Here is a 17,695-nt window from a genome sequence, read left to right as displayed (position 1 = left end):
TGAAATGACCACATTAGGCATTCTTAACCATAGCTGCTGACCTCTTACTCCCAAAAGATGTCACAGGTAGTCACACTGATGACCATCAGGGGTGTGCCTCTCCACTGTTCTTCCAATATCTCACAGTCAGCTCACAATCAGCTCCTTGGTCCAGGGTCAACTGGGCAGTGAAACCTATCCTCACAACAAAGAGTCCACTATCTACCGAAACCCATTTTATATAATCCTCTACCTACTGCAGAGCAAGTCTTGATATTCAGAGACAGCCCTCATGTGTACACTGTTTGCACTGCACATCAGTCGAACATTAGATTCTATAAATAAAACTTGATAAAAAGTATTCTGTCTGCTTATTGTACTATATTCATATTCCTTGTTGTGTCTGCAGATGACTCAAGGACTCGTACACGGTGGATCTACTCCAGCATTCTTACACACCACTAATGTGCCACAGCAAAGCACCGTGGGATACATTCAACAGCCACTAGCGCAGCAGCAACAGGCGCCACAGCAACAGAGGCAATACCAACATTCCCAAAACCAGACTGGCAGCGTTTCAGAATATCGAAACATGCTGACTCGGTAGCGTTGTGGACTTGACCGTTGTGCTGAGATCTGCCTCTGTGAGGAGGCCGTGAAGGTGGAAGCACTTTGTGTCATGTGGGAGTCAAACTCGATGACAAGTTGGTTAAAAGTGGGGAAAACTGCTTGTTGTGATCTTTAGATGTGAAGCTGCCCTTTCCAGATGAAGCCGGCCTTTTATGTCACTGGCGAGAAACCACAAGCAGAGATTGCACTGACCCGACGTTGAACATCGGGGACCCGAAGAAGTGTGAGGTGCTGGGCCTTCATCTGCAGGCTACGTCGCACTCAGTGGGTCCAGCAGTGAAACTGCTGGGACGAGTGGTTTATCAAAGCTCTTAAAAAGAAACTTTTTACATGTTTACACGTGGAACATTTTTGTCTAACAAAGTTTCCTTTAAGTGTCTGTTCACACTTAGGTACCACCTCCTACTCAAAAGTAGAGTATTTATTTTTGCCCAATAGTTGTTTATTTCATTAACTAATGGTGAGATTCTCAACACCCCTCCCACTGGCGACATAACTCGAGTGAAAATGACAAATCTCACAATGGGATTTGTGTGCATGAGAACTCTACATTTCAGTTGGCTCCCATATTGTCCCCAAAACAAGGTATGTTCATGGTAGGTCACATGACAGGGGCTTTACGGTGAAACATGCAGTGGTAAGATGACCATCATATCAAAAATCAGGGTTGGTAAATACTAAGATGTCACACATGCTATAGGACCACGCTCAGAGAGTAATTCTCCAGTTTTTTAGTAAAGGTCTATCTAGATTTTTAAAGCCTCAATCTGGGACTAAAGAAGGGGCGTTGCAGCTATTGCACCACTTCCTCAAAACGAATGACAACAGCAGATATTTGAAGTTACAAATTTTCGGTGCTTTTGATGAGCAGTGCGGGATGAGTCCTCTTTTGATAACCAACCTACCGAGTGAGTGGGGGGGGGGGGTGGCTTAAATAATGTGCCTTCAGCCGTGGTACATCCATGGCGCAGTTTGATGGTTGTGTCTGATTACGGCTTTAAAAATCCAGCTCAGGTCTATTTGGAATACAAAGTTATATTTTCATAAGGTTATAGATTATTATTTTGCTGCATCAGAGTTAAATACAAAAGCCTAGATTTGTATTGGATATATGACAAATATATATTGGAAGATTAAGGTCCCCGGCTGTAAGGATAGTGTCTCATTCACAAGTTATCCATTTCCTGAAATCCTAATGAAATCATTTCATTTTTATTTATTACACTTATAACTGAAACACTACACGGGAATTTTTTTTTTTTTTTAAACACATAAGTTTGAATTGAGTTTTGTCTGTTTGTGTTTGTGCTTTAGACATTGAAAGGTCAACACTGGTCCTTGTGTCTTGCCCTATGACAGTTTCACACAGTTCTCCATTCATCTGTATGGACCAGCTGTGGTTTTACAATACAAAGCAATGCAGTGTAAGTTGAGTGTAAGCTTGGTGATTTGAATACAAGGTGGCAAAGTTTTGGGATTTTCACCAGATGACGGTCTGGTCTTAGGAAGCGCACGTTCCATGGTTATTACACAATTATTATCGGTTACATAATAAACTTCAATTTTCAATGTAAATATTGGTTTAAAAAAAAGAAAAAATGGTTCACTTTTAACAATAAATATAAAAAAACATGCAGGTGAGATTCTCTAGTCTGCTGTGACAAGGCTATTGCCATTATTAACCATCACTTGTTATATCACGGTATAACACGACAACGCTGTACCTGCACAGCTGTTTAAATATCTTCGAAACAGGGAAAATTAATTTAAGACATTTTCATTCCATTTTTGTCTCTTTGAACGTCTATGAAGGAAAACAAAGTACGCTCCAACCGTGACCACGTGACCCAATTTATTAGCATCTGAAAAATGCAGACATGGAAGTACAGCAGCCTCTATTGCATTAAAAAAAAAGCCACCAATTTCACTTTACTGTATTCATGCATGAGAAACTGTCTACAGATCTGGAAAGCAGTCCTGGCACCATTGCAGGATGTTCCAATCTTTTTTATGCAGCCCTACGTCTAACCTTTTATATTATCGTGCTTTTGCAGCGACGTGTCCAACTGCAGTCCTGTGTCCATCAATTCAAATCTAAAGCTAAATGTAAACATGCCCTTCGGCTGAAGCTGCAAATCCGCATGGTGTGTTGTCAGATTGTGACACGATGACTTCACAATGAGGAGAATGGAGTGCGTCAGTGTAGACAGATTAACGGTAGAACCACATTGCAAAAGTAAACTCCATAAAGGACATTAATTCATCTCTTATCTTGTTAATGACAATCTCACACAAACTGCTGTGCGTTCCCAGTACAGCTCTGCGTTTCCTGAAATTCTCACTGTGCTACACTTTATTTAAAGCAGCCCGTGCGGCTCGATACGACAGCTTGGTCTCCACACCTCGAAGCTGAAGCTACTGTACTGGTGCTGTTCACGTTGGATAACAAGAAGCATCCGTCAGAATACTTTGAGCATGTCCATTCAGTGCCGTTTTACACTTTTCTATGTGCAATGTCAAACTGAAGAGAAGAATGTTAATTTATAGTTTTAAATGTTTCAGAACAGATGTATATAGAGGTGTATAATAAGCCGCTGTACCATGTAATTTATATGGAAATATTTTTTTAATGAAAATGCCCTAACATTCCCTTAACCGTTTATATCAGCAGTATCTTTAAAGGGTGTCCACTATACACCACGACTGCAGTGATCACACTTTATAGTCTGTCTGCATGGGAATGTGGTGCAGAGTGGTAGCTCCTCACAAGCAGGAGGTAAAACACGAGAGCCTAACCTAACAAAGAATCTCTGTAGTATCATGCATTTACAATAACGAAGAGATTAAATAAAGAAGATGAATCCTTATTGTGGGGTGCAGAAAAAGCTCTCCAACTGTGCAGACTTCACAAGTAATTCAGCCAAAAAAAAAAGGGGGGGAAAAGTGCAATTTTCCAGGATTATCAAAATGGTAATCCTGATGGGTAAAATCAAGTTTCATTCTCCATTTATTCATGTCTATGCTTCTACAAGTGTGGCAAAGAAACAGTAAAGGTGTTACTCAGCAGTACAGAGGTGCCATAGACAACTATAGCTGTTTTCTTTCATTATTCAATAGTTATCAATACCATACTTTCAGACGGTGGTAGTAAAATCTCTCCTTGAGTTGATTTTACAGAATCCAGGAAATATTTCGATCCATGTCTTTATACAAAATTGTTGTCTTGTTTGCCTTGCAGAGGTAGTTGAGGGAACTGCTGTTCATTGAAACGCCACTGTGCTCAATCGCGATGGTTTTGCTCTGGATGTGAGACGATGTTTTGTGTTTTTTTTTTTCCTTTTCCTTGTACGTGTGTATTGCTTTGTTGAAGTTGTAAATAATCCATCCACTCAGTCAGTACTGTTGTTCCTTTTAGTCAAGTTTTAATACTTTCCCCAACAGTAGTTACCTTTTCTTTTGATGTCTGCACCTTTCACAATGCTCTTCTTCCTCCTGGATGTTGCCATTGAGTGTCACTGTTTTTGAAGGTATGTGAATTTAATCACATTTAACTTGTATTTTCCTTTTTTTTTTTCTGATCTGTAAAATAATGACTGACACCCTCAGTGTGAGAGTGGGCAGTCAGGTCAATGTTTTCTGTGTGAGATTTGCCAGGACATGAACAAAATAAACCTGGTATTCAGCCATTTCTGCAGTTTCAGTGCAGAAACTAACATTGAATATATTGTATAATAGAATGTAAAAAAGCAAAAACAAAAAACAAGACTTTAGGCTACATAGTTGTTTATTTTATATGTCTAATAGATTACATATGTATGTTACATGATTTTAAAATTAAAGTAATTTTGTAACAGATGAAGTGTCTTATTAGAGGAGGTGAGGCTTATTTTGCGTTCGAGTTGGTGTTGCACAGTCACTTGTATGGCTCATTTTCTTTCTGTATTTACCATCAAAATAAGCTTTAAAAGATACTGTTAACATTGTTTTAAAAGAAATTTAAAAATTAAGTTTACATTCGAAAATATCTTGATATTAATAATGATACTGAAATATTTATAAAAAATAAATCAACCTGAATATTGTGAAATATTTCAAAATAAATATTTTTAAACATATGCATGTTATTCTGAGTTTTACTTAGAATGTTATCCATCAGGAGGGATATTTCTCATCAGCTTTGAGTTCTTGGTGCAAAAAAAAAAAAAAGGGCACATTTTCATTTTCACACCACAAAGTTGTTCCCTGTGGAAACATTTTAATGGTAAAAATATACACTTCAAGTAATTAAAAAAAAAATGTTATAAATTATTTAACATTCAATGTACATATAACAGGGAATCTCTTTCTATTGCTTCTATTTTAAATAACTATTAAGTTACATGATTAATGCTGATATTTACATGCTGCGCTTGCTCTCGTGTACCTTCTAGTCAAGAGAAACCTCCGTCAACCTGTACACCTTGCTGATCATGACTTCCACCTTATCTCCACCCAGGTGACAAAGGTCAAGGATGCACACGACATGTGTGTCTTCAAGCTCACTGGCAGTTGCCAAGATTTCCTCTGCAGGAAAAAAAAACAAAAAACACACATTTTAAATATTAAGTGTAAAAGATGCATGTGTTGGCAAATGCTTCCTGAATGGACGTTGTCTCCCCCACAGTGACTACCTGGCCTGGGAAGAGTCTCTTCACTGTTGTTGGCAGTGTTGCTGAGAGGACAGAGGAAACCAGATGAAAGGCAGGACAGCATCGTGTTGCCATGTGGATCCTGAGGAAGGCCCACAGCCTGTGGCTCGCTGGAGCTAACAACAGGAATATACATAGCATCAACAGCTATCTGCTTATTAATGCCTGCCAGGGAGATAAAAACAGAAAAAAAAGTTAAGTGGGAATTCATTTCCAAATGTATGTTTTTTTTTACTCCTACTACCACCAGGTAAGCTTTGCATGATTCATAGTCCAAAGAAATTCTGATTTCTTTAATATTGGCCCCTTCTTCAGTCCCTCAGTTGAGCCACAGTATAAACCATGATTTCTTTCCTCTCCCTTTAGGTAAACCTTCCTCTCATTGCCTTCCCTTGTCAAACAAAGGGTTGGGCTGCAGGTGGGATCATCTGATATCCTCGTGTCGGTGTTGTTCCCACATCATCATAATAAATGTTGTTCCAGGTTCAACATTGCGAGTGACCAATCACATTGTTGTGACGTCATACTTTTGCGACTTCGGAAAAAAAACGCCTTAAAAAAAATCTACTTCACTTGCGAGAAACCGCCTCTGTCTGCCGATCCAGCAATTTCCATTCTTTGCATTTCAGGATAATGTTCTTTAATAAACAATAAGCATTATACATATTGTCCTTGCAACACTGGAATTTCATAAATGAATGAATGGCTTGGCTTGCAAAAGTATGACGTCACAACAATGTGATTGGTCACTCGCAATGTTGACCCTGGAACAACATTTATTATGATGATGTGGGAACAACACCGACACGAGGATATCAGATCATCCGGATAAGGCTCCTGTGCTCACAGAGCTCACACAGTCTGAGCTGTGTCTCTGAGATATATTACATGTATCTCTTTCTTTAAATATAGCTAAAAGAGGCAAAAACTGTTTGAAAATGAGTCTGAGGCCTGAGCTTTTGGCTTAGAGACACTATTTTGCACATATGCTGACCTGACTGTTAATTGTTAAGAAAAAGTCTAGCAGGTCTACCTTATTGGTTTATATATCACCATTTTTCTAATATTAAAAAAGCGCTGCTCATCATTAAGGATTTTTGTTTTCACACCATTTCTAGACGTTGGTTTTCATCCATAACTGAAGGAAGACCTAGCTAACAGTGTAGGCAGGGTTACACAATGCTGTGATTCTAAAAGCGATGTTTAACTGAACAACTAAAGGAGACCAGAAGGCACAGGAGCAATGTTAAAAGAAGCAGATCAAGCCTAATAATACAAGATCATATAAATTCTGGTCTTTTCTAAAGGTGGCTCAGACCTCTGACTGTGTGATTGTGTTTCCACTGACAGTGAGTTTCCAGCTCACAATGACTCACTGATGACGCATATGTAATATAATAAAAATCTGTTTGCTTTGGCTATTCAGGACTAAATGAATAAGACCGAAGATTTTTGTCTGGTTGAGACTCTTAATAAGAAAGAAAGTAAGAAAATTTAAGAAAGAAAAAGTGTTTGCTGACATAAAAAAAAAAGAGTATTATGCAGGAAATAAGACAATATTCCACTGAGGCTGAAGTGGCAGGAACAGCAAAAAGTATGTTTTTAAGTTTTGGGTGTCACCACTGGGTTACTTCACCTAATATTGTTACGTGGTAGAATCCTGGACAAAGCACAGGAGAGAGAGCGTCAGCAGTCCGCAGTGGTGTCCACCGTGTTGGCTGAAGGTTACTCCACTGCAGCAGGACGTTCTTCTCATCAAGCGTGAACCTCCGACAGATGCTGTCCTGCCACAGACCGCCTTTACACAAATGCTCGGACACTTCTTGTTGTTGCCTCACCCAGCTGCTGCTTTCCCATGATAAATCGTTAGAGTCTGGTGAGAGACAAACGTATCAGCATGGCAATATATCAGGAAGCAGAGTTTTTAAGGTGCAGCAATTCACCTGGATTTGGATTTTCAGCTTGCAGACTGAGTCCCACTTGTTGAACTTCCTCAAATGCAAAGTTGCTCTCTTCTTCCGCCTGCTCTTCACCCTCGTTTGTATTTTTACGTCCAGCGTTCCTGCAGAAGACAAATGAGCTCAGACTGGTTGATACATAAATGTTGTGTTACCTGCTGAGTTGTTGTTACCTTTTAGCTGGAATGTTACCGCAATTCAAGGAGGATTGTGTGGTTTTACTGGAAAACATGTTACATCAAATGTAATGAATGGGTTAAAATTAAATAATGACTCGGCATCAAGCTCAAAAATCTGAAAGTCAGGAGTCAATCCTACCTTATTTGAATTCTTCTTTTCCTTCTGCTCTCAGAGCTGCTGTCAGTACAGTGAGACGTTAAACTCTCCACAAAAGTCTGCTTTGTTGTTGAGGAATGACTGGGGTACGTCACAGTTTGATCACACACATCAGTGGAAGCACTGGGCACCTGCAGAAAACCAGCTGACTTGTTTTATATTGTTAATGGCAACTGCTTTTGGGAAGACGATTTAAAATAAGGTCGTTCACCTCTTTGTCTTTTAGTCCCTGTGGCTCTGGAGTTTCCATGTACTGCACTGCTGCGATCTGACCTTGGATTGCGAGTTTCTTGTGTTCTCTGTACTGCAGGGTTTCTAACTCTCTCTTCAAATCAGCTGCAGCAACCAGAGGAACTTGAGCTGAAGGGAAAGAATAAAGTCAGAACCTATGCTGACAACGAAACTAAATCATTTTTGCTGCAGGACAAAGATGTAAACACGAGTAAGGCGATATATTTTATGAAATAAAGCTGTAACACATGATCTGAAAAACAATGTAAGCTAACATGCAACTACACACACCATCAGCCATTGACTGTGTAAACATCGCTGGGGGGCGAGGGTAGCGGTAATAGCCACCAACAGCTGTTTTCTGGAGGACAACATTGTCCTTCAGAGTCTTGGTCCACTGGATGAAGCTTTTCACTCTGGGGTCATTCACGTACGGCTGACCTTTATGGTAACCTGTTGTTTAGACACATCATTTACAGTTCACTTACACAATCAATTTGCCACATTATCAGGTACTTATTGTTCCAGCTTGTTCTAACCTGTGATGAACGTCTCAGTCTCACAGCTGCTCGTGAGGTACGGCAACGAGCCTTCCACATGACAAACCCTCATCTGAGTGCAAACCAGGTAGGTCACTATGGAATAGAGGATATATTTAAAAAAAACTGGCATGCTTACAGTGTAGCAGCAGACTTGACACAGCTGACTTACTCGGACAAATATGACTGAAGATTTCTGCTTGAGAAGTGGAAAAAAGCTCCAGAATAAAAGGATGGTCAGATGTTCCATCCACTGCATGTACCCAGCGATACGTCCAGTACTTTTCTGGACCTAAAAAGGTGAACATCACCGACCAAAATAAATTCTTTCAATTATCAAAAACCACTTCCACGCAACAGACAAGATAAGAACATCTCTTACCTTTCCCTTTACCCTTCACTCTTTCAACACGGCCAACAAATGTCACCAAACCAATTATATCACATGCTGAATTGTTGGCCAGCTTCTCCAACTCTGACCTGTGAGCATCAAAAACATCATGCAGCAGCTGTTTAGGCGAAACTCAAAACAACTTCTTCATTTTGTAGAAACACAAACACGTGGGACAAACAGCAAATAGAGTCCTGCACGCCGTCTAAACACACTGTAATAAATCTAATTTCCCAAACACTGTAATAACTGATTTATTTGCAATGTTTCTACACTTGACTTCATCAAGCAAACTCTAGACTGGAATGTTCAAAATATATTGATGTTTGTAAGTTAGAAATGATGTGGTAGTTTGCAGTAATGCATAAACCAATACTTGCAGCACTGAATCCATGCCTTAGGTGCAGATAACAGAGAGATACATGTAAGGCAGTAGACTAACTAATACGGTTCTAATTCATTACCGAGCAGTGAACTGGTAGGAAATGTCAGGCAGTCCCCACTGAGGAAGTATGCTCTTTGGTGAGACCACGGTGATGACTGAAGCTGGGTTGCGAGGGTTCAGGCAGATTTCTTGGAAAAAAACACATGCAGACGACAGTTTACAGGTCTTTACAAAAACCATGTAAACACTAAATGGTGAATAAATACCAAAACAAACCCTAACCCCTAACCCAACAGAAAATTTATCAATTATATATGAAAATACAGATTCTAAGATAGTGTATTGATAATATATGGTGATTTTTTTCACAGAAAACAGTGCTACTATATTTTTAAAAATTACTGATTATCATCAGTAGTTACGTACATACCGACAGAGTTAAAGGTCTTCATTCTATGGTGGTCCATTTGGGGGCGTGACCGGTTTGAATAACTCTGTTTCAGAGTGTAATTTTGAAGGTACAACACTGTGCCAACATTCAGTCGCTGGTAAAACTCGGGACAAAGTTCATTCCAAAGCACAAGGGACATTGTGCCACTCTGGTCAGCAACTTCAAAGTATGCCTGAAATATGATGACATATGAGTTGAAAACATTTAAACTATGCTCTGTCACAACATGAACGTATATTACAAAAAACTGAGATCTTGTTCACATCACACCTGGTATGGGTAATCAATCTTGAGGCCAAACTTTCCATAATACCTTAACCTGGATTTGTGTATGATTTTCACCAGGAGAGGGAGGGGCTTCCACGTGTTTTTGAAGGATGAGTCCAGGCTAGAAAGAAGTGTAACCTTGGACACTGTTGGAATCAAGACATTACAGAAAACCCATTGTCGTTAATTTTACTAAAGTAATAGTAACTAAAACTTTTGTTTACTATAATTTTATAGAAATATATATATATGTTTCTGTATGTTTACTTTGTCTGTGTGCAAGTGTTTTACGTGAGTACATTTTAATTTTGTTAATGCAATCTACATCTGTTTTTAAGTATCTGTGTTGCTGCCCTGTTGGTCAAGTCTCCCGTTTAAAAGAGATCTTTGATCTCAATGGGACTGCATCATCAAGCATCCGATTAGTAGATGACCTGCTCTACCTCCTGAGCTCAACTCCAAAATCTAATACCTTAGGTTATTTCCCCATGTTAAGCCTTTTCCTGTGATGGTCATTTATAATCTTTTATTTTTTCTGAGGTCTAAGAGATAAATCAAAACCAACCTATCAATCAATAGAGGACATTATTTTTGGTCATGGTCATACACCACATCCTGCCTTTAAGCCACTTAATTGCCTCCTTATTTATGAGGCAATTAAGTGGCTGCAAATAGCAAAGTTCACTGCAGTGTTATAAATTATAGGTGACAGAATAATGATATAAACAACACAATGTGAGAGTGAGGGAGGGGTTGAGATAGCAGTATCTCACCGTCCAGCACAGTATCAGCTGAAGGGGATCCTGATATCCAGATGTCGCCCTCTGGGTCGTCGTTGTTCCAAAGTGACAGGTAATGTTTGCGGCTCACCTGAAGGGGGACATCACTTTGCAAGACCACGCTCCTCTCCATTCCCTGCTTGACCAGAATGGGCAGTGAACTGACAGTGTTTACACGAGCCAGCACAGCAGATCTTTTTGCAGCACATCTGAGCTGTTCAATGCAGATGTAGCCATGTCCCAGCCTCCTTTCGTTGTAAACAAAGGAGCACTGCGTGATGCTGATTTCAGACCCGGTCTTTAGGCTGTTGCTGTGCACCAGATGATTCAAACTGGGGTGAAGGAAGCATTTAGCTCGCCAGACTCCATCTGTGACTGTCACATCGTAGCTGTAGCTGTCGAGCTGCTGCCCTTTCGTTTGCTCGGACAGGTATCTCTGAAGTGCGATGACAGCGACAGGAGCTGCCTCCTCAGTTTTCAGTTTCAAGCTCTGTGTAGATGATAACCGCTCCAAAGTCCTCTGGAGGAAAGACGCTTGAGTGACACCACTCACCACTGAAGAAGAAGACGAGTTATCCTCCATCACAAATGTGTAATTAAAGCAGTTAGTTGGTCGGGTAGTTAGCCGTTTTGTGTCACTCTGTCATGTTAGCTTGTTGGCTAAAGTTGTCTTGCTAGTCTTAGCAATAACTAAACTAAACTAAATGCGTTTAACATGAAAAAAAAAACTATCCGAGTTCGCCCAACAGTAGGCTTATCTTACAAGCAATGCGTCATATACAACTTATTGCATTTTCAGGAGGCTTCTTCACCTGTGAAGTTGCAGTTAACGTTAGCTAACATTACAAACATCGCGGCTTGATGGCGTCACTATTAGCCTCGAAAACCAAAACATGTACAAATACAAAGAAACACACTTAATACACAAACGCAGTTTATATGTGTAACCCTGCCATGTCAAATTATTTAATATAACTTCGAAAAGAACTGCCTACTGTAATAAAGGGAAATTCCTGCTTTCAAAATCCGCGCTTTACCTAACAAGGACCATTTGATATGACGTCACCAGAGCGCCTTGCGTAATTTTGTAGTTTTTAAAAATACAATCATGATTCCAAACGTTTTCCCTTTTAACTTACACGGAGTATTATATTTTACTGACAGGAACATGCACTTTACACATTAGAGACCAGACACGTGTTTTATATGTCCTCACCCAATAAAATGAAACATACATTCCCCCAAAATTAATTTCATATCACAGTATATAACAGAGAACACCTTGTATAAAAACTTGCTTCCTCCAGTGAAAATTAAATTAAATTTAAAAAAAAATTAAATAGCATTTTTTGTTGTTGTTCATAGGTTAAAATTCAGGGATTATCCCAAAATGTCCATTTAGTAACTCAAATCTTAGAGGAAATAACTTGAAATTATTAAGTCAGAATTTTTAAATAATAACCCAAAATTTTGACAGTTTTTTTCCCAACAACAGACAGCAGCTTCCATAAACACCACTAAAGGAGCCTTCCTATTCAGTTTCATTGGATTTCTTTTAGATATCATAGCAGACTAAAACTTCCTGATATATAAGTTCATCAAATCCCTGGATGAAATTTGCTCTACAGACAAGACAAGATAAAAAAGACCTGTCTGCATTTTCCAGCATCTCATTAGATTTATTTATGTGAAAATGGAAACTGAAGCTTCAGAAACTGAACTTGTTGGCTTCTGTGTCAAAGTTGTACTCATGAGATGATAAAAGCTACAGATGCTTTAAAAACAAAAATCTCAAGGTACATAACCTACTCAGAACCTAACATTAGCAAGACAGAGACTAGCTGGTGAACACTGGAGAATTTAACAGGAAACAACAGCCTAATATTTCCCTCAGGAGCTGGAAGCCAAAAACAAACATAAAAGAGTGAATTTTGTTTTTGATGTTTGTCAGTTGGACACATATGCAGTGTGGCCAGGAAAACCTGTGATCTGTACCCCAGAGAAGAAAAGCACGGAAACTGTGCGCACGTAGCAAAGACAACGTCGAAAGGTGTATCTTCAGGGTGCTGCTCCAAACTCACTCTTTGTCTCTTTGTACTTACCTGCTCTACGTAATCTTCTTCCCTGTCCCTCTTTGTGGAGATCAAGGGAGTGGCCTCTTCTGCTCTGTGAGACACTGAGGGTTCTGGTGAGGCAGTGAGAGCAAAGAAAGCGGGAGAAATGGCAGCTCTACATCCCTCCCAAAAATCTTCATCTGGGTACTCCTGGACAAGTGGAGAAAGAGGCTACACTTCCACATTTTCATCTTCCGTGTCCAGCTCAGCCTCATCTATGAAGGAGTACCCAGAATCCTCACCGGTCCACTTTTCCCAGTCCCAAGTTCCTCGGTGTCCACATCTCGGCCAGCCTTACCTGGTCCACAAACATTTTCCACCAGGTAGGAAATGCAAAACAAAGGCTGTACTTTTTCAGGAAGCTGCGTCAGGCCCAATTACCCCAGAGACTGCTAATTAACTTCTACCGCTCCACCATTGAGAGCCTTCTGACCTACTGCTCCACACTGGTTTAACTGCTGTACTGTGGAGGACAAGAGGAAACTGCACGGCGTTTATCATCTTCGCCTATTCTAAAAGAATCTGAATGTAAATCTACATTCAATGTAGAGATGCCGAACTGTGTTTCATTCTTATTGTAATAGTGACAATAAAGATCTATTCTGTTTTATTCTATTCTATTCTAACTTTACTATTCAGTGCCACGTCGAGGTAGAAACAACCTAAATAAAAATGTTCAATGATTTTATAATTTCATCTGGAAGTGGTCTTGTTGAACTATTAGAAAAATACACTGGTCAAGCTCAGGATATTACAATATAACAATGTTGTTCTAGACACATACCTTTATTTAATGAGATGTCATAAACAAGTGTTATCAAAGCAAATCCACAATTTATTTTGAAGTGCCATCTAATTTTAATTCATCTCTTCTGGATTAAAAAAAACCCATTTTTATCAAAATTTAAAGATATATATTGTTATGGACCAATTTGAAAAACAGGAGTCGTCACAGGAATTATTAGAAAAAGTTGTTTTTTATTTAACCCAAAAGGTTACATTTACAAAAACAATAAATGTTAAGCTCATAAAAGAGGTCAAAGAAACAAAACTGAACTCAGGCAAAGAACTGTGAACTTGACGAAGCAACTGACTGCCCACACAAACATAACTGACCTAAACACGAAATGACACACGAGGGTATATATAATGGTTGATCAGGTCACTATGACACAACAGGGGTAACTAAACGCAACACAATCAAGAACCGTTAAAAAAGATGCAGTACAGCCCAGTTAATAAACTAAACACCAAAGAAGAAAATCAAAAACACTAAACCCTGAACTCAAATATTTAGTTAAATACAAAAGCTCGTTTAACTAAAGAAAATACACTTTCTCCCCCCCTCCAGCAGGAAGTGGTGGTGCAGACCAACATCTTTATTCTGGCAGCTCCCAGGGATCAATGGGTGTAAGAAACCGGTAAAAGAAGCAAAGATTTGTCAGAATCCCAAAACAAAAAGAAATGAATTGTTATAAATATGTAGGTAAACTAAATGTGCACAGTAAGAAATAAAACAAATGTATTTAAACCATCAATAAACTTACTGCAAACTAAAGTGTGTCATTGTGTTTAGATGAAGGAATGACTAAAAATACATGAGACTGTAGAGATGACAGGTGACTTCAGGAGACATCCCTCAACACTGCTCCCGCTCACCATATTAGACAGCCCGGTGTCTACTGTGGAAATCTTCAAGTTCCTGGGTACCACCATCTCCCAGGACCTGAAGTGGGAGACCAACATCGCGTCCATCCTCAAAAAGACACAGCAGAGTATGTATTTCTGAGACAACTGGAAGTACAGTCTTCCACAGGAGCTGCTAATCCAGTTCTACACTGCAGTCATTGAGTCTGTCCTGTGCTCCTCCATCACAGTCTGGTATGGAGCAGCCACTAAACAGGATGGGTGCAGACTGCAGCGGACTGTACGGGCAGCAGAAAGGATCATCGGCGTCCCCCTGCCCTCCATCCAGGACCTGCACCTCTCAAGAACCAGGAAACAGGCAGGGAACATCATCACAGACTCCTCACACCTTGGACACAGACTTTTTGACCTGCCACTCTCTGGCAGACGGTACAGAAGCCTGCAGACCAGGACCACCCGACACAAGAACGGTTTCTTTCCCCTCGCCATCTCCCTCCTTAACAATTGAACTGTCACACTGCTTCAAACTGCTAGACTGCAACTGCACCTTATGTACATTCTGTGGTATTCATTTCATTTCTGTAATCCTGTATTTTCTGTATATAAGATTTAGATTAGTTATTTCATTGTTGGTTTATACATGTTACACCCTGAAAAGGGGATAAGTCAATGACGACGCTCAGACACGATGCTTCTCTTTCAGCAGCTTCATTGCGAATGATTCAGAAATATAAACATACATACAAAAGTATTAAACATCCTAACAACGATGTACAGTCTCTGTTAGTTGTAAGACAATATACCTCAAGACTGTTTTCTTTCCTTTTCTATAAGTTACAGATTAAATTGAATGTAAGAATTTACAAAAACAGGTTATGAATCAATAGACAAACTTAGATCATTAAACTGAAATGTACAGAAAATAAACAAAATATTCATATAAAAACACTAATAGGCATTTGTCTCTTCATACAAAATAAACATGTTCTTCGTCCAGATCAAATGCAAAATGCACACAATGTATGTTTCATACACAGTCTGGCACGATAATGCTTCATGCTAGCCACCAACAGAGCGCTTAGCTTAGCTTGCTGCTTATAGCTTATCCTAACATCACAGTTAACACAGGTCATCTAAGTATTCCTAGTAACCTCTTGGTACATTTGGAAACACGGTCAGTACAACTCAACATACATATTTGTAAAGTCCAACAGCAGAATTGCACAATTATTACCTGAAAAGGGGATAAGTCAATGACGACGCTCAGACACGATGCTTCTCTTTCAGCAGCTTCATTGCGAATGAGGCATCGTGGCCAGAGCTCCCCCTTCCGGCAACAGCAGGCATAACTAATCAATCATGATCACTAAATCACATGGATTATTTCCCAGGCTCGACAAGTAGATCACAGATTGAATGTTACACAGGTTGTAGTCACATTAAGGATTATTATCCGGTTGAACATAGTCATGAACTCTTTTAACTATTTTAGCCTGTGTTACATTACGTCTCTTAATGGGACTTCTTTTACCCTTGTTTATACATTTACATATTTGAAATAAATTGAATAATATATTGGGTAACTTTTAACCACAACTTTTTACTCCATTATGGACTTCAACAAATAATCAATCTATCACACACTCCCCCACAAAATTAGATGTCGTCCCGACATCACAACTCTTATGAACTAAAACTTAACAAAATGTCACAAAATCCAGTTGTTTTTAATCTTAGTTTCCTCTTTTGTACTGAGTCTTAAGTCTGTTCTTTGTTCAGTATCCTTGCATGAATAGTGGCTGACAAATTTGGAATGAATTAGGCCACATGGTTATTGGTTGAATGTCTCTGTGTTGTATGGGTTGATACTGGTAGGGCATTTCGTTTGTACACACTGTACTGTAGCATGTTGGAGTACCCAGCTGATCATAGGTGAAAACCTTAGGGGCTCGTCTCTCCCTCCTTGGCAAACTATAGGTCCCTCCTCTGTTGCTTTCAGGCAAGCATGGGCGTGGAGATGCTAGAGTGTCATCCATTACCTCTCCACCTACTTGTCCATCTTCCTCTTGATGGTCTTCTTCCTGTGGCCTATTTCCGTCCTGTGTCGCAGGCTCCTCTGTGTACGACATGAGCCTTTCTTCACCCAGTGGTCCATTACCACCGGCCTCTGGTTTCTCCTGGTCATCACCATGCTCTGTGACCCTCTCTGTACTGGGCACTTGAGTCTGTGTTACGGGCCCATAATAATACCCCCATTCCTCCTCGTCATCTTCTACTTACTGGTTCACCTGTTCTGCGTCTTTTTCCCTCACTCTTCTTTTCTTTTGTTTCGGTGATACTTCTGGTGGCCTTTCCAGGGGTAAGTAATCACATGGCAGCAGCAGGTTGCGGTGCATGATTCTTGACCTTCCCCTCCCTTGCTCTGGTTTCACCTCATACACGGGGAGGCCTTCTGCAACTTGACGGATGACAACATTGATGTCCTGTTCCCAGTGATTACGAAGCTTCCCCGTTCCTCCTCTAGGGGTCAGATTTCGGACAAGAACACGATCGCCAGGGTATAACACAGAGCTTCTCACTTTCCCATCATAATGTTTTTTACTCCTGTCTGCTGACTTCTTTGCATTCTCCCGTGCTATGTCATATGCCTCTTGCATTTCTCGTGTCCATTTCTCCATGTAGGTTCGGTGGTCTGTTTTCCCTGTCTCAGAGGTGAGACCAAATAGCAGATCAATAGGTAACCTTGGGGACCTTCCAAAGAGAAGGTAGAAAGGAGAAAACCCAGTTACCTCACTTCGTGTGCAGTTATAGGCGTAGATAAGCTTGTTCAAGGACTCTTTCCAACTTGTCTTCTGCCTATCAGTAAGTGTCCTCAACATTTGTAGTAACGTCCGGTTGAACCGTTCAACTTGTCCATTCCCTTGTGGGTGGTATGGTGTAGTTCGGGATCCCAATATGCCACAGTTCTTTTTCAGCTGGGCAAAGAGCTGGTTCTCAAATTCGCCACCTTGGTCATGGTGTATCCGTGCTGGCAGTCCAAACTTCAAGGCGTAGTCATTAAAGATGCGATCAGCAACCGTTTTGCCAGACTTGGAGGTGGTGGCATAAGCCTGTGCAAAACGAGTAAAGTGGTCAACAATCACCAAAATATACTCGTAACCACCCTTACACTTGTCCAAGTGGAGAAAATCTATTGACACCAGTTCAAACGGCTGTGTGGTAACAATACTGGTGAGCGGTGCCCTCGCTTCTTTACATGGTATCTTTTGTTTCAGGCAAGTGCAGGTCTTTGTCACATAA

General features: G+C 40.1%; 2 protein-coding genes across 6 annotated transcripts in view; one reads left to right on the top strand and one right to left on the bottom strand.

Moving 5' to 3' along the window:
- The window catches only part of npas2 (neuronal PAS domain protein 2), a 44,011-nt gene extending 39,287 nt beyond the window's left edge, over positions 1-4,724 (top strand). For all 3 annotated transcript variants that reach the window (XM_086308282.1, XM_086308280.1, XM_086308281.1), the window contains one exon: positions 389-4,724. In XM_086308282.1, coding sequence (XP_086164408.1) covers positions 389-586 — 198 coding nt within the window. In that variant the 3' untranslated portion in view covers positions 587-4,724. The remainder of the gene's footprint in view (positions 1-388) is intronic.
- radx (RPA1 related single stranded DNA binding protein) lies at positions 3,927-11,623 on the bottom strand. Of its 3 annotated transcripts, none has more exons than XM_086308283.1 (15): positions 10,629-11,623; positions 9,859-10,001; positions 9,568-9,760; positions 9,217-9,325; positions 8,744-8,841; positions 8,534-8,653; positions 8,362-8,457; positions 8,114-8,275; positions 7,803-7,951; positions 7,574-7,722; positions 7,429-7,476; positions 7,241-7,359; positions 6,934-7,170; positions 5,280-5,462; positions 3,927-5,172 (listed from the first exon to the last, which is right to left on the bottom strand). In XM_086308283.1, the coding sequence occupies exons 1-15, from the start codon at positions 11,215-11,217 to the stop codon at positions 5,036-5,038; spliced, it is 2,532 nt and encodes an 843-aa protein (XP_086164409.1). In that variant the 5' UTR covers positions 11,218-11,623; the 3' UTR covers positions 3,927-5,035. The 3 variants fall into 3 exon arrangements, with proteins under 3 accessions (XP_086164409.1, XP_086164411.1, XP_086164410.1); XM_086308285.1 differs by having other exon boundaries at positions 5,280-5,413; XM_086308284.1 differs by lacking the exon at positions 7,429-7,476.
- Between the last annotated feature and the right edge of the window lie 6,072 nt (positions 11,624-17,695).

This window comes from Aulonocara sp. 'chitande type north' Nkhata Bay, linkage group LG10 (assembly GCF_057382095.1).
Source record: "Aulonocara sp. 'chitande type north' Nkhata Bay isolate Kocher_YH1m ecotype deep benthic linkage group LG10, A_spYH_male_GT1.1, whole genome shotgun sequence".
NCBI classification, from domain to species: domain Eukaryota; kingdom Metazoa; phylum Chordata; class Actinopteri; order Cichliformes; family Cichlidae; genus Aulonocara; species Aulonocara sp. 'chitande type north' Nkhata Bay.
The sequence above is the reverse complement of the archived record's forward strand: the minus strand, read 5'-3'. Positions and strand labels throughout refer to the sequence as shown.

Bases quoted from the DNA above. Each gene is read 5' to 3' on its own strand.
- radx (XM_086308283.1), bottom strand. From the start codon at position 11,217: ATGGAGGATAACTCGTCTTCTTCTTCAGTGGTGAGTGGTGTCACTCAA. The intron at 7,723-7,802 runs GTGAACGACCTT...GGTTTTCTGCAG, and splicing joins AGGGACTAAAAGACAAAGAG to GTGCCCAGTGCTTCCACTGA. The intron at 5,463-6,933 runs GTGAAGTAACCC...TCTCCCTGGCAG, and splicing joins CTACCACGTAACAATATTAG to GCATTAATAAGCAGATAGCT.